The following is an 11,592-nucleotide window of genomic DNA, read 5'->3' on the forward strand; positions in this document are numbered from 1 at the left end:
ATCAGGTTGCCCCTCAATCTCCTGCATTCCAGTGAAGACAAACCCAGTTTATCCAACCTTCCTTTATCGCTAAAATCCCGCAAGCCAGGCAACTTCCTGGTAAACCTTTTCTGTACCTTCTCCAAAGCATCGCCATCCTTCTGGTAGTGTGACCAGAACTGTACGCAATATTCCAAGTGTGACCTAACTGAAGTTTTATAAAGCTGGAGCACAAGCCTATTCCTGATTAAGGGCTCTTGCCCAAAATGTCAGTTCCCCTGCTCCTCGGATGCTGCTTGACCTGCTGTGTTTTTCCAGCAACACATGTGACTCTGATCTCCAGCATCTGCAGTCCTCACTTTCCCCTGAAGTATAACTTGTCTATCCTTACACCCAGTGCCCCTTCCAATCGAAGCAAGCATGCCATAAGCCATTTTTTACTACCTGCGTACCAGGTCTGTCCGCATATCAATACTCTTAAGGTTTCTACCATTCACTGTATAATTTCCACCTGTACATGACCTTGCAAAATGCATCACCTCATCTTTACTCTACACCTAACCCAGTGTTATCTCTGCCTTGGAGTTTTTGATGGACAGTGTCCAGGGAGCTTTTTTTCCAGTTTAATTTCAGTTTAAAAAAGTAGAGAAAGCTTTACTGTATACATTTCATGAGAGAGCAGTTAATTTGCAGATTAGCAGAGTTTCATTAGACTGGCACTGGCGGGGATTGGTGGGTCTCGAACTGTTGATGTGTTTTCTTCTTTCTTACACAACTGTTTCTGACTGACTGAGCTGTTGTCTTGTGTCTTTGCCAGGCTGGATTCCAAGCAACAGGTCAGCCTGCTCCCCGACACGCCTACCTTCAGCACAGTCAGGGACAGCGTTATTACCACCAGTAAGATCGGCTTGAGAAGGTTCACTTAGTCCGACCCCACCCTCACATGGCTTACCCACAACGTTTCTCAGCTTGTGTGAAAGAGGACCACGTTCAGGACAGATGCCACTGTGAACAGTGAAACATTTGCCATTGCTTCTGCGGACAAATGGTGACAGATTTGTATCAAGTAAATTATCTCAATTTAGATCCTGTGTTTAAACAAAGACAAAGTGAGGGGGGGGGTAGATTTTAGCTTGTAGTGATCAATGAAGCCCTAGCCGAGCAAGGCCGTGGGCTGTCTGTGTCGCCTTGTCTGGTTGAATGCTGATGCCCTTTCCACCGTAAAACCCGTGCCAATGTTGCTGGAGTGGTTGTCTTGATGTACCAGGTCGAAGCCAAATGTAACTGATAATTTGGGTTCTTTCTTTGCCTCCCTGTTGGAATCCTCTGCAGTCCTCTTCTCCCTGAGGATGTGGGTGTTTATTGTCCATCTCTTATTAACCTTGGACTGAAGGGTTTGCTGAGCCATTTCAAAGGGCTGTTAAGATTCAAGTACGTTACTGTGGCTCTGGAGTTGCATCAAGGCCAGACTGGGTAAGGTCAGCAGATTCCCTTCCCTAAAGGATAGTTATAAACCCTCTGCTCCTCCCGTGCTGCATCCCTTTAATCTGCATCTCCCTGCAGCTCATTACTTTAAAATTCTCTTTCTGCTTTTGTCTTTCTCTGTTTTGAGATGAAAGGGACCTGTCAGCAGGATTAGTGCATCTGATCTGGTCTTTACTAGTGCTCTCGGGAGATTGCTGGGTTTTCATCAGCCTCCCACCCCCCACCTTGCTGGTAACCCCGTTCCCCAGCTGACTGACAGACTGTGATATCAGATTGGTCTTGTGTCAGCTTAGTGTTGTGTGAGGGGCTGCATAACCAGTGGAGTGAGTTCTAAAGTGCAGTCAAGTTGGACAGCAAAATCCCACCATAAGACAAGTGACTGGGTAATGACATGGCTTACTAAACATCAGTAGAGGAGTAAATATTGATCAGGACATCAGCAAGGAGTCTGCTCCTACTCTTCATTCAGTCCTAAGCTTTTTCATCAAACTGAGATGGTAGATGGGTGAGAGGGACATATCTTAGTCGAGATTTTCAATAGAAATACAATATCTCTGACCATGAAGCACACTCGCTCATCTGTCGGCTCTTGCGTTCATGGGCGTTTCCCTCTCGGTCCCGACGACCACATGGAGGAAATGGATGTATTTAAGCAAGTTGGAGAAATGTGTGAAGGAAACTTTAACACTGCAGGATTCTGCTCGCTTTGAAGCATCTCTCTCTCATTCAGTGATTTTAGTCGTCTTAATTACAAGACTGTACCTGTAACTATGTAATTGTACCAGATTTAAAACAAGAATAACTTTACCAGTAGTCACGAATCAGCTCCTTCCTTGGAAAGACCAACAGTAGCAAGTTAAAAATGCAGTGGAAGAAGAAAGCCCCACCCTCGAACTCCCTGTTCACACTCTGAACGACATCGCAGCACGTGGCAGACCACGGAGGGCTCTGGGCTTCCCAAAATGTACTGAAGCAGGTGGGATTTAAACCAGGGCCTCTTGAAGCAGAGGTATGGACACTACCACTGTGCTACAAGGACTTGTATACTCCTGCATTAAGGCTGCAATGAAGCTTCTTGTAACATAAAGACTAATGTTTACTTAATTACTAATTTAAAACTAAAACAATTATTCCTTAAGACTGTCACTCACCAGCTTCCAATCCAGGTATTTTTTCTTTTATTCGTTCGTGATATGTTTCAAACATTTATTGTCTGTTCCCAGTTGCCCTTGGCAAGATGGTGGTGAGCTACATGGGGGTGTCATGGTAGCTCAGTGGTTAGCACTGCTGCCTCCCAGCGCCAGGGACCCAGGTTGGATTCCAGCCTCAGTTGCCTGTCTGTGTGGAGTTTGCACATTCTCCCTGTGTCTGTGTGGGTTTTCTCTGGGTGCTCAGTTTCCTCCCACAATCCAAAGATGTGTAGGTTAGGGTGGATTGGCCGTGCCAAATTGCCCCATAGTGTTCAGGGATGTGTAGGTTAGGTGCATTAGTCAGGGGAAATGTAGAGTAATAGGGGTTGGGGAATTGGTCTGGGTGGGTTTCTGTTCGGATAGTCGGTGTGGACTTATTGGGCCAAATGGCCTGTTTCTACACTGTAGGGATTCTATTATCAAAGTAGCGGTTGTGGTGCTTGTTTGGTGAGCTGAGAGATTCAGAGCATAAGAACCTGTGACTGGTTAGATCCTGTCGCCCTATTCTGCAATGCGAAAGTGATTATTTGGTCCATCATCTGTCCAACTGCATTTTCAGCGATCTGCAATTTGGCCCCCCCACCTACCTGGCTTTGCTCTTACCCATGCACGTTTCCTGTATTTTTCGAAGAGACCTGCACCTACAATTTTTTTTTAAACTCGTTCATGGGATGAGTGGCATCACTGGCTGGGCCATCATTTGTTGCCTTATTGCCCAGAGGCCAGTCAAGAGTCAATGACATTGCTGAGAGTCTGGAGACACATGTACTCCAGATCAGGTAAGGATGGCACTTTCCTTCCCTAAAGGACATTGTGAACTGGGTAGGTTTTTCCAGCAATGGTTTGTTGGTCACCATTAGATTCTTAGTTCCAGATATTTATTGAATTCAACATCCACCATCTGTGGTGGGATTTGAACCTGGGTCCCCAGCTGGTCTCCGGATTAAAAGTCCAGTGATACGAGGCCATGATCTCCCTTTAGAAAGCAGGCTGTTTGGAAACATTAGCTGTGTAACTTTTAACAAAATCTCTGTTTTTCTACCGAGAAAAGTTTTGAAATCTGCACCTTTGTTCCGCTGCTTGGAATGAATTGTAGAAATTAAATATGTATCTTCAGAATGAACATAGTGTCCCTGTGCTTACAGTCAGTGTGAATGGCAGAGTAGGGCAATGGGTCTGGATGGGTTGCGCTTCGGTGGCTTGGTGTGGGCCTGTTTTTTCTACACTGTAATTAATCTATCTAAGACTAACTTGTCCAATGTAGAAGGAGCCTGGGAGTTGGGTCCTCAGCCTTGCTGAACTGGTCTCAATTGAGAATCAATACCAAATTTCCTGAGTTGTGTCCAACAGCTTGGTGTTTGACAACACTGGGCACTGTTTTAATTTCCATACTGGAAGAAGCAGTGTAGACGTTGCTAGAAATATGAAGTTCTACCTGACAGAAGAGATTGAACAGACTGGCACTCTTTTTCTGGAGGAGAAGACTGAGGGGTGACATGATGGAGGTCTTTAGAATGATGAAGGGGTTTGATAGGCTGGGCATAGAGAGGATGTTTCCATTTGTGGTGGAAGCCAGAATTCGAGCCCTCAATATTGGTCAGCTGCTACTAAATCCCAAAGGGAATTCAGGAGGAATGTTTTCATCAAGAGGTTCAGGAGAAACGTGGGCCTCACTCCCACAGGGAATAGTGTTGATATATTGAAACTGGATAAAGGGAAGAAGTATTGTGCTGCTGGTGGGAAATGGGGATAGGAGGAGACTGTTATGTGACAGAAACATGAGCTCAAATCTTGTTAATTTCTATACAGTCAATTGTGTAAATTCGATTGTCAATGTAAGTACAGCACCTTTTCCCCCCAAAAATATACTGTTCTTAAAATTTGTGGAAGCATAGAACATTTTGAATTGAAAATTACAGGAAGTGCAATAAAATTCGACTTATCTTCACACACTGACAAATTCAACATGATGTGCCTGCAACCAATTATCAGCTGACGTTGCTTGATGTCAGGCTAATGTTTCAGTAACATCATTGTGGATGGGATACTTGGAGGAAGAGATCAACAGAAATTAACTTTGTTCAGCAACTGCAACCTGTCTTAGCTCCCAGCACAGCAATGCTTCAATTATCAAATTATGATCCTTGTGCTCTGATCCCTTCAGTCATGGAATCATACAGCAGGGAATCACATCCTTCATCCAACTCATCCGTGACAACCAGCCATCCCAATTTGACATAGTCCCATTTGCCAGCTTTTGACCCATATTCTTCTCAACTCCTCCTGTTCATATATCCATGTTGTAAATGTTGTAATTATATCGTGACTTTGATCCTCCTTTATAGGAACATAGGTGCAGCAATGAGTCATTGATTCTGCTTGGGCCACTCAGTAAGATGTCTGATGTGGCTGTGGCCTTCATTCTCTATTTTCCTCTCTGCCTGCCACACACACACACACACACACACCCAGACCTCCCTCACCCCCTGACTTCCTTATTAATGAAAAATTTCTCAAACTCAGCCTTGAATATGTTCAATGACTCAACATCCACTGCCCTGAAACTTCAATAGACCAACAATTGTCTTCCTAACCTGCTTTAAGACATTTCCATTTTAGCAACAGCATCACACTGCCACATGTGCTTCAGTTTATCTGCTTTATTCACTATACTCCTTGTGCTTTATATATGCAACATTTATTACTAAATTCCTATGCTGTACACTTTTCAACTGAGAGAGCTCACCTTTCAATCTCCTTGCTAGCCGCTTGTTCACAGCTTGTTCCATTCCTACACAGGTCCATGATGGACCACAGTTGCTGAGATAGCCTCTGCCAGAAGAAGCTCCTGCAGCCATACTATTACATTCTTTACCTTGGTATTGAAAAGTAACATGGTGTCATGCTGACAGCTGCAGGAATGCCTGAATCACTCCCAGACTGTGGAATCCCCTATCACTATTAATGGACCCTTCCTTCCTATGCTGTTCCCACCCCAATAAAGCTGATCTGTCCATGATGCTATCGTTTTGGCAATGGCTGCACTGTCCTGAGAAATTATTGTCCTTACCTGCATCCAACCTAAATTATCTTAGCAACCAAGATGAAGTCAAGGCACCCTGCTAAGGTCTACCTAGTTTTCTCATGTTGCCTCTTGGTTCCCCCTGTTCCTACTCTGGCTATACAATTCTAAACTGTTATGTGACCACCTCCTTAAATGTATTCTGCCTTCTATAGTTAGCAGTAACACCAGCCAGCACGCCTCGAGTTCTGCAACACAGAGCTCAAACATGTGTAGCTGGCGGTACCTCCTGTTTGGGACAGACTTCACCCATACCATGGAATATGTGTTCCACATAACCAAGTTGCTCTATCATCTTGGTATTTATTACAGTTAAAACAAGAATAACTTTACCAGTAGTCACGAATCAGCTCCTTCCTTGGAAAGACCAACAGTAGCAAGTTAAAAATGCAGTGGAAGAAGAAAGCCCCACCCTCCAACTCCCTGTTCACACTCTGAACGACATCGCAGCACGTGGCAGACCACGGAGGGCTCTGGGCTTCCCAAAATGTACTGAAGCAGGTGGGATTTGAACCTGGGCCTCTTGAAGCAGAGGTATGGACACTACCACTGTGCTCCAAGGACTTGTATACTCCTGCATTAAGGCTGCAATGAAGCTTCTTGTAACATAAAGACTCATGTTTACTTAATTACTAATTTAAAACTAAAACAATTATTCCTTAAGACTGTCACTCACCAGCTTCCAATCCAGGTATTTTTCTTTTATTCGTTTGTTATATGTTTCAAACATTTATTGTCTGTTCCCAGTTGCCCTTGGCAAGATGGTGGTGAGCTACATCGGGGCGGCATGGTGGCTCAGTGGTTAGCACTGCTGCCTCCCAGCGCCAGGGACCCAGGTTGGATTCCAGCCTCAGTTGCCTGTCTGTGTGGAGTTTGCACATTCTCCCTGTGTCTGTGTGGGTTTCCTCCCACAGTCCAAAGATTTGCAGGTTAGGGTGGATTGGCCATGCTAAATTGCCCCATAGTGTTCAGGGATGTGTTTAGTTAGGGGAAACGTAGAGTAATAGGGGTAGGGAAATGGGTCTGGGTGGGTTTCTCTTCAGAGGGTCAATGTGGACTTGTTGGGCCAAATGGCTTGTTTACACACTGCAGAGATTCTATGAACAAACCTGAATTTTATACGTCACTAGTCCTGACGTCATGTCAATTATACCTTTTACCCATGTGGAGCCATTTCCATGATTCTTGCATCTAACTTTGTATAGTTATCAAAATGTCTCTTGTTTGGCAGAGTCTTGGATCCAGCACAGGAGTTCTTGATGCTGTTTCACCTCTTCCCCAGGTCTGGAAACATCAGACTTAACCTGGTATGGAGTCTTCCACCTTTAGTGACTTTGCTGGTGCTATCCCTGTAGTTGCGTATAGGGTCATTGTTTAATCAAGCAAGAACCATGACAGCTCAGTATCTCATGAAGCTTCAATCCAGCTGTCAAGGTTTCTGCCAGGCTATTGGACGATGGATAGTATGGAGTCGTCCTTGTTCGTTGAATCCTATTGGCCTTTAAGAAATAATGAAATTCCCTATGGTAACCAACAGCCAGTTATCTATGACCAGCACTTCCAGGACTCCATCTGTTTCAAAAGATATGCAGAGTTTTTCTATTGCATTCCAGTATATGATTAATGGATCTTATGCACATCCAACCACTCTGAGTGGGCATCCACGATGACTAAGAACATTGAACCCATGGAAGGCGTAGTTGACGTATAATCTTGTCCAAGGTTTACCTGTCCATGTGAAGGAGCTGCTGGCGGGAATGTTTATCCTGGTTGACGCTCTAGTAGCTGTCCCATCAATATGGCTATGTATGCATCCAGGCCTGGCCACCAGACATAACCTCTCACCAGCATCCTCATTTTAGATAGCCCTGGTGGAGTCCAGCAGTATTTGATGGTGACTGTTGCTCAGGACAAAAACTCTGGCACTTCATAACAATATTCCTCCTCTACCATAAACTTGTCTGTCCAGCTCCTAAAAGATTTAAGTTCTTGCTGCAACAGCCTTTTGGTTTACGGTATGAAAACCAATTATTTCAGTTTGGAAAAGAATGGATCTGTCCGTGTCCAAAGTCTGATATTGTTAACTGTGACTGGGAGCATATGAAGAAAATTTAATATCTTACAGACTCTTCTATTGAAGGTACTATTGGTACTGTGTCTGCTAATGGGAGGCAACTCAATGCATCTCTCTAATGTGGAGGTGCTGGTGTTGGACTGGGGTGGAAAAAGTCAAAACTCACGTGACACCAGGTTATAGTTCAACAGGTTTATTTGGAAACACCAGCTTTCGGAGCGATACTCCTTCATCAGTTGCAGTGAAAGAGGGCACATCAACACAGAGTTATGGGCAGAGAGTTCAAAAGCTCATATAATTGATATAAGTGGAGTGAACAACCCTATAATGGCTGATGGAGAACTCTGTTAGAAAGGCGATGCACGTTTCGATTGATGAAGATCCAAATTCAGAATCTGTTTCACGTTACTGCCCCAAGATAATTAAAAGTTTTAGCCTGATGGGGGTTCAGTAATTCCTCGCCATGGGTCCAGAGGAAGAAAATGCCGTCAATGTATCTGGTTCATCGGAGGCCCTGCGCAGCAACAAAGATTTGCTTGAATTTATGCATGAAAATGTTGGTATATTGGAGTGCAAATTTGGTCCCTGTTGAAGGTGAAGACGTTGGGTTGAGGATGAAGTGGATGAGTTGTAGGATGGTGCCTGGAAATTGGCAGTTGTTGGTATTGAGCACTGAGGCTTTTGTAGTGATGCTGTTGTCATGTGGGATGCTGGTGTATGCTGCTTATGTCTGGTGGCCAGATTTGCTTATGTCTGGATGCATACATAGCCATATTGGTGGGGCAGCTGAAACGTCCATTGTGACGAGGAATGTTCCTGGTTTGACTGGTGTGGGGATGCTGAATTTCTGTAAAAAATCTGTAGTGTCGCGATAGAAGCTGGGAGTTCCTGTACAACAGGTTTCAAGATGCCCTTGACATAGCCCAAGGGAGTCTCACACAGGATCCCGTTGCCTGATATGGCACGATGTCCAGGTGTGTCAGCTTTGTGTTTTCGGAAGGCAGTAGAAGTCCCCTACGCGAGAAGTATGCAGGATGACAATGCAGAGAATACTCTGAAGAAATAGATCAAATGTCTTGATTAGTCTGTTGAGTCCTGTGTTCTTTGTTCGGATCGACATGTAGTTGTCTGTAGTATTCCCGGTTGTTCATTTATTGGTGTGCTTCTTTGCAGTAGTTCGTTCTGTTTTGTATGACTATGGCTCCTCCTTTGTCTGCTAGTTTGATGACAATATTGTGATTGGTCTTGAGAGCATGGATGGCATTGCATTATGCTTGGGCAACTAATGAATCTGGCATTAGCGCGTCTCTTGATGGCCTGAGCATAAATGTTGAGCCCAGGGCAGCAACCTTCCAGAGGGGTCCAATCCAATTCTTTCTTCTTTGGTTGCTGTACCACAGATCTCTCTGTCAACTGGTTGTCTCATTGGTCTCTCGCTGCTGACGTCCTGGGGTTTGTGGAAGAATTCCTGGAGCCTCCAATTCAGTCTTCGAGATACACTCCAATGCAGAATTGTGAGCAGAGACTGATGGCCAAGTTCTATACCCATGAAGACATCCTCAACCATGATCCTAGGTTCATGTCACACTACATGTAACCCCACCATACTGTTCTATATCTGTAAAATCTTCCTTACTGTCCTGTTTTGACACCATCACCTTGATAAATTGTTATGATCTTTCTCCCTTAATTAGTGTGTACAGTTTTGGATTACTTATTACACTTTCTCGCGAGCGCGCACACACACATTCTCTCACATAAATACACACACACACACACAAATATACATATACACATACACACACAAATACACACTTTCTCACACGAGTATACGACACACACAAACACACACACATACTCTCTCATACATATGTACTCTCTCACACACACTCTTTCAAATGCACACACATATATATAAATTTATGTGGTGAATTTTTTCCTAGATGTTTGTTTATTTGTTATTCTATTTTGTTAAAAGAAAATTGTCACTGTTACTCAATGTGGCATTTTAGAAATTCCTGATTTCGGAACAAGACCAGTCTGACTTAAAACTCGGAGACAGATTCTGAATGAGGCCTCACCTTTTGAGTTTCTGCCTGATTGAAGTTTGGAAAGTTAGCAGACATAAAACCTTAAATTATCTTGGGGCAGTGACTTGAAATAAATTCTGAATTTGCATCTTAGTGAAACTTGCATCTCCTTTCCAAGAGAGTTTTCCATCAGCCATTTTAGGTTTGTTCATTCCATTCACACCAATTGTATGATCCTTTGATCTCTGCCTATAAACTCTGTGTCACTGTACCTGATGAAGGAATGTCGCTCCAAAAGCTATTGTTTGCAAATAAACCCATTGGACTATTACCTGGTGTTGTCCAACCCTGGCACCTCCACTTGTTGGACTATAACCTGGTGTCGTGTCATTTTTGACTTTAGCTCCCTGAATGGTGTTCTGACATAAATATAAACACTGAGTATTAGAGCCCACTACTGTATGTGGCTCGAAGATATGGGTGGCACTGCCTTATCCTCTGAGTAGACCAAGATGTTTGAGTTCCATAATTATCACAAATTTTTGCTGATAAATTTATCAGTGGAAGTTCCTGACTCCAAATATGACCGCCAATTCTTCTTTCTCTAGCTGGGCATATTTATGTTGTGCATTAATCAAAGTCCTGGATGCATAAGCTATTGGGTGTTTCTTTCCATTGGGAAACCAATGAGCTAATATCACCCTGATGCCATATGTGGAAGCACCATATGTCAGTACCATATCCTTCTTGGGACTGTATTGTGCCAACACTTTAGAGGATGATAGGTGTTTCTTTGTTGAAAGCGAAGGCTTGTTGATCAGATTAGATTCCCTACAGTGTGGAAACAGGCCCTTTGGCCCAACCAGTCCACACCAACCCTCCGAACAGTAACCCACCCAGACCCATTTCCCTCTGACTAATGCACCTAACACTACGGGCAATTTAGCCTGGCCAATTCACCCTAACCTGCACATCTTTGGACTGTGGGAGGAAACCCATGCAGACTCACAGCACCAGAGTCCTAGGTTCGGTTCCAGCCTCGGGTAACTGTCTGTGTGGAGTTTGCACATTTTCCCCGTGTCTGCGTGGGTTTTCTCTGGTTGCTCCGGTTTCCTGCCACAATCCAGAATCTAATCAGAAAACACGGGGAGAATGTGCAAACTCCACACAGTTGCCCAAGGCTGGAATTGAACCTGGGACCCTGATGTTGTGTGCTGGCCCTTTTTTGTGAGACCATTTCCAAGGCTGATGATATCCCAGCAGTCTGTCTCGTATATTGGTACAAGCCCTTATCCAGAGGGATCCAATCCATTAATTGTAGTGTTCATTTGGGAATCCTGGTCTAAATAAGCATACCTCATGTCCAGCTTTGTGAAGGACAAACTTCCTGCCAGATTGGCGAATACATCCTCTATTTGAGAGAGTGGGTATTTATCCAATTGTGAGACATGATTTACTATTTGTTGAAAATTCCCATAAAAGCAATCTGACCCATCAGGTATCATAGTCAGTATAATGGGTGCTGTCCATCTTGCGAATTGGACTTGTTTGATGTTTCCTTCACTTTCCAGCTTCTGATCTTTGCGTCTACTTTAGCCCAGAGGCAAATAGTATTTGATTGGGCCTTGCAGAATTGCTTCCTGGTCAACATGCAAAGTGGCTTTGTCTCCTCTGAAAGTCCCTAGAACTTCCTGAAGGACTTACGGGTATTTAATTAGGACTTTACATAGACTGCTATTTTCTTATCGAAAA

At 44.0% G+C, this 11,592-nt stretch overlaps 1 protein-coding gene across 2 annotated transcripts in view; it reads left to right on the plus strand.

Annotated features, from left to right (window-relative positions):
- Positions 1 to 4,602, plus strand: part of gps2 (G protein pathway suppressor 2) — a 46,222-nt gene extending 41,620 nt beyond the window's left edge. For both annotated transcript variants that reach the window (XM_043686898.2, XM_087983004.1), the window contains exon 11: positions 797 to 4,602. In XM_043686898.2, coding sequence (XP_043542833.1) covers positions 797 to 880 — 84 coding nt within the window. In that variant the 3' untranslated portion in view covers positions 881 to 4,602. The remainder of the gene's footprint in view (positions 1 to 796) is intronic.
- The last annotated feature ends 6,990 nt before the right edge of the window (positions 4,603 to 11,592 follow it).

This window comes from Chiloscyllium plagiosum, unplaced genomic scaffold (assembly GCF_037043375.1).
Source record: "Chiloscyllium plagiosum isolate Xiang-an unplaced genomic scaffold, Cpla_swu_hap1 HiC_scaffold_44, whole genome shotgun sequence".
Taxonomy (NCBI): Eukaryota; Metazoa; Chordata; class Chondrichthyes; order Orectolobiformes; family Hemiscylliidae; genus Chiloscyllium; species Chiloscyllium plagiosum.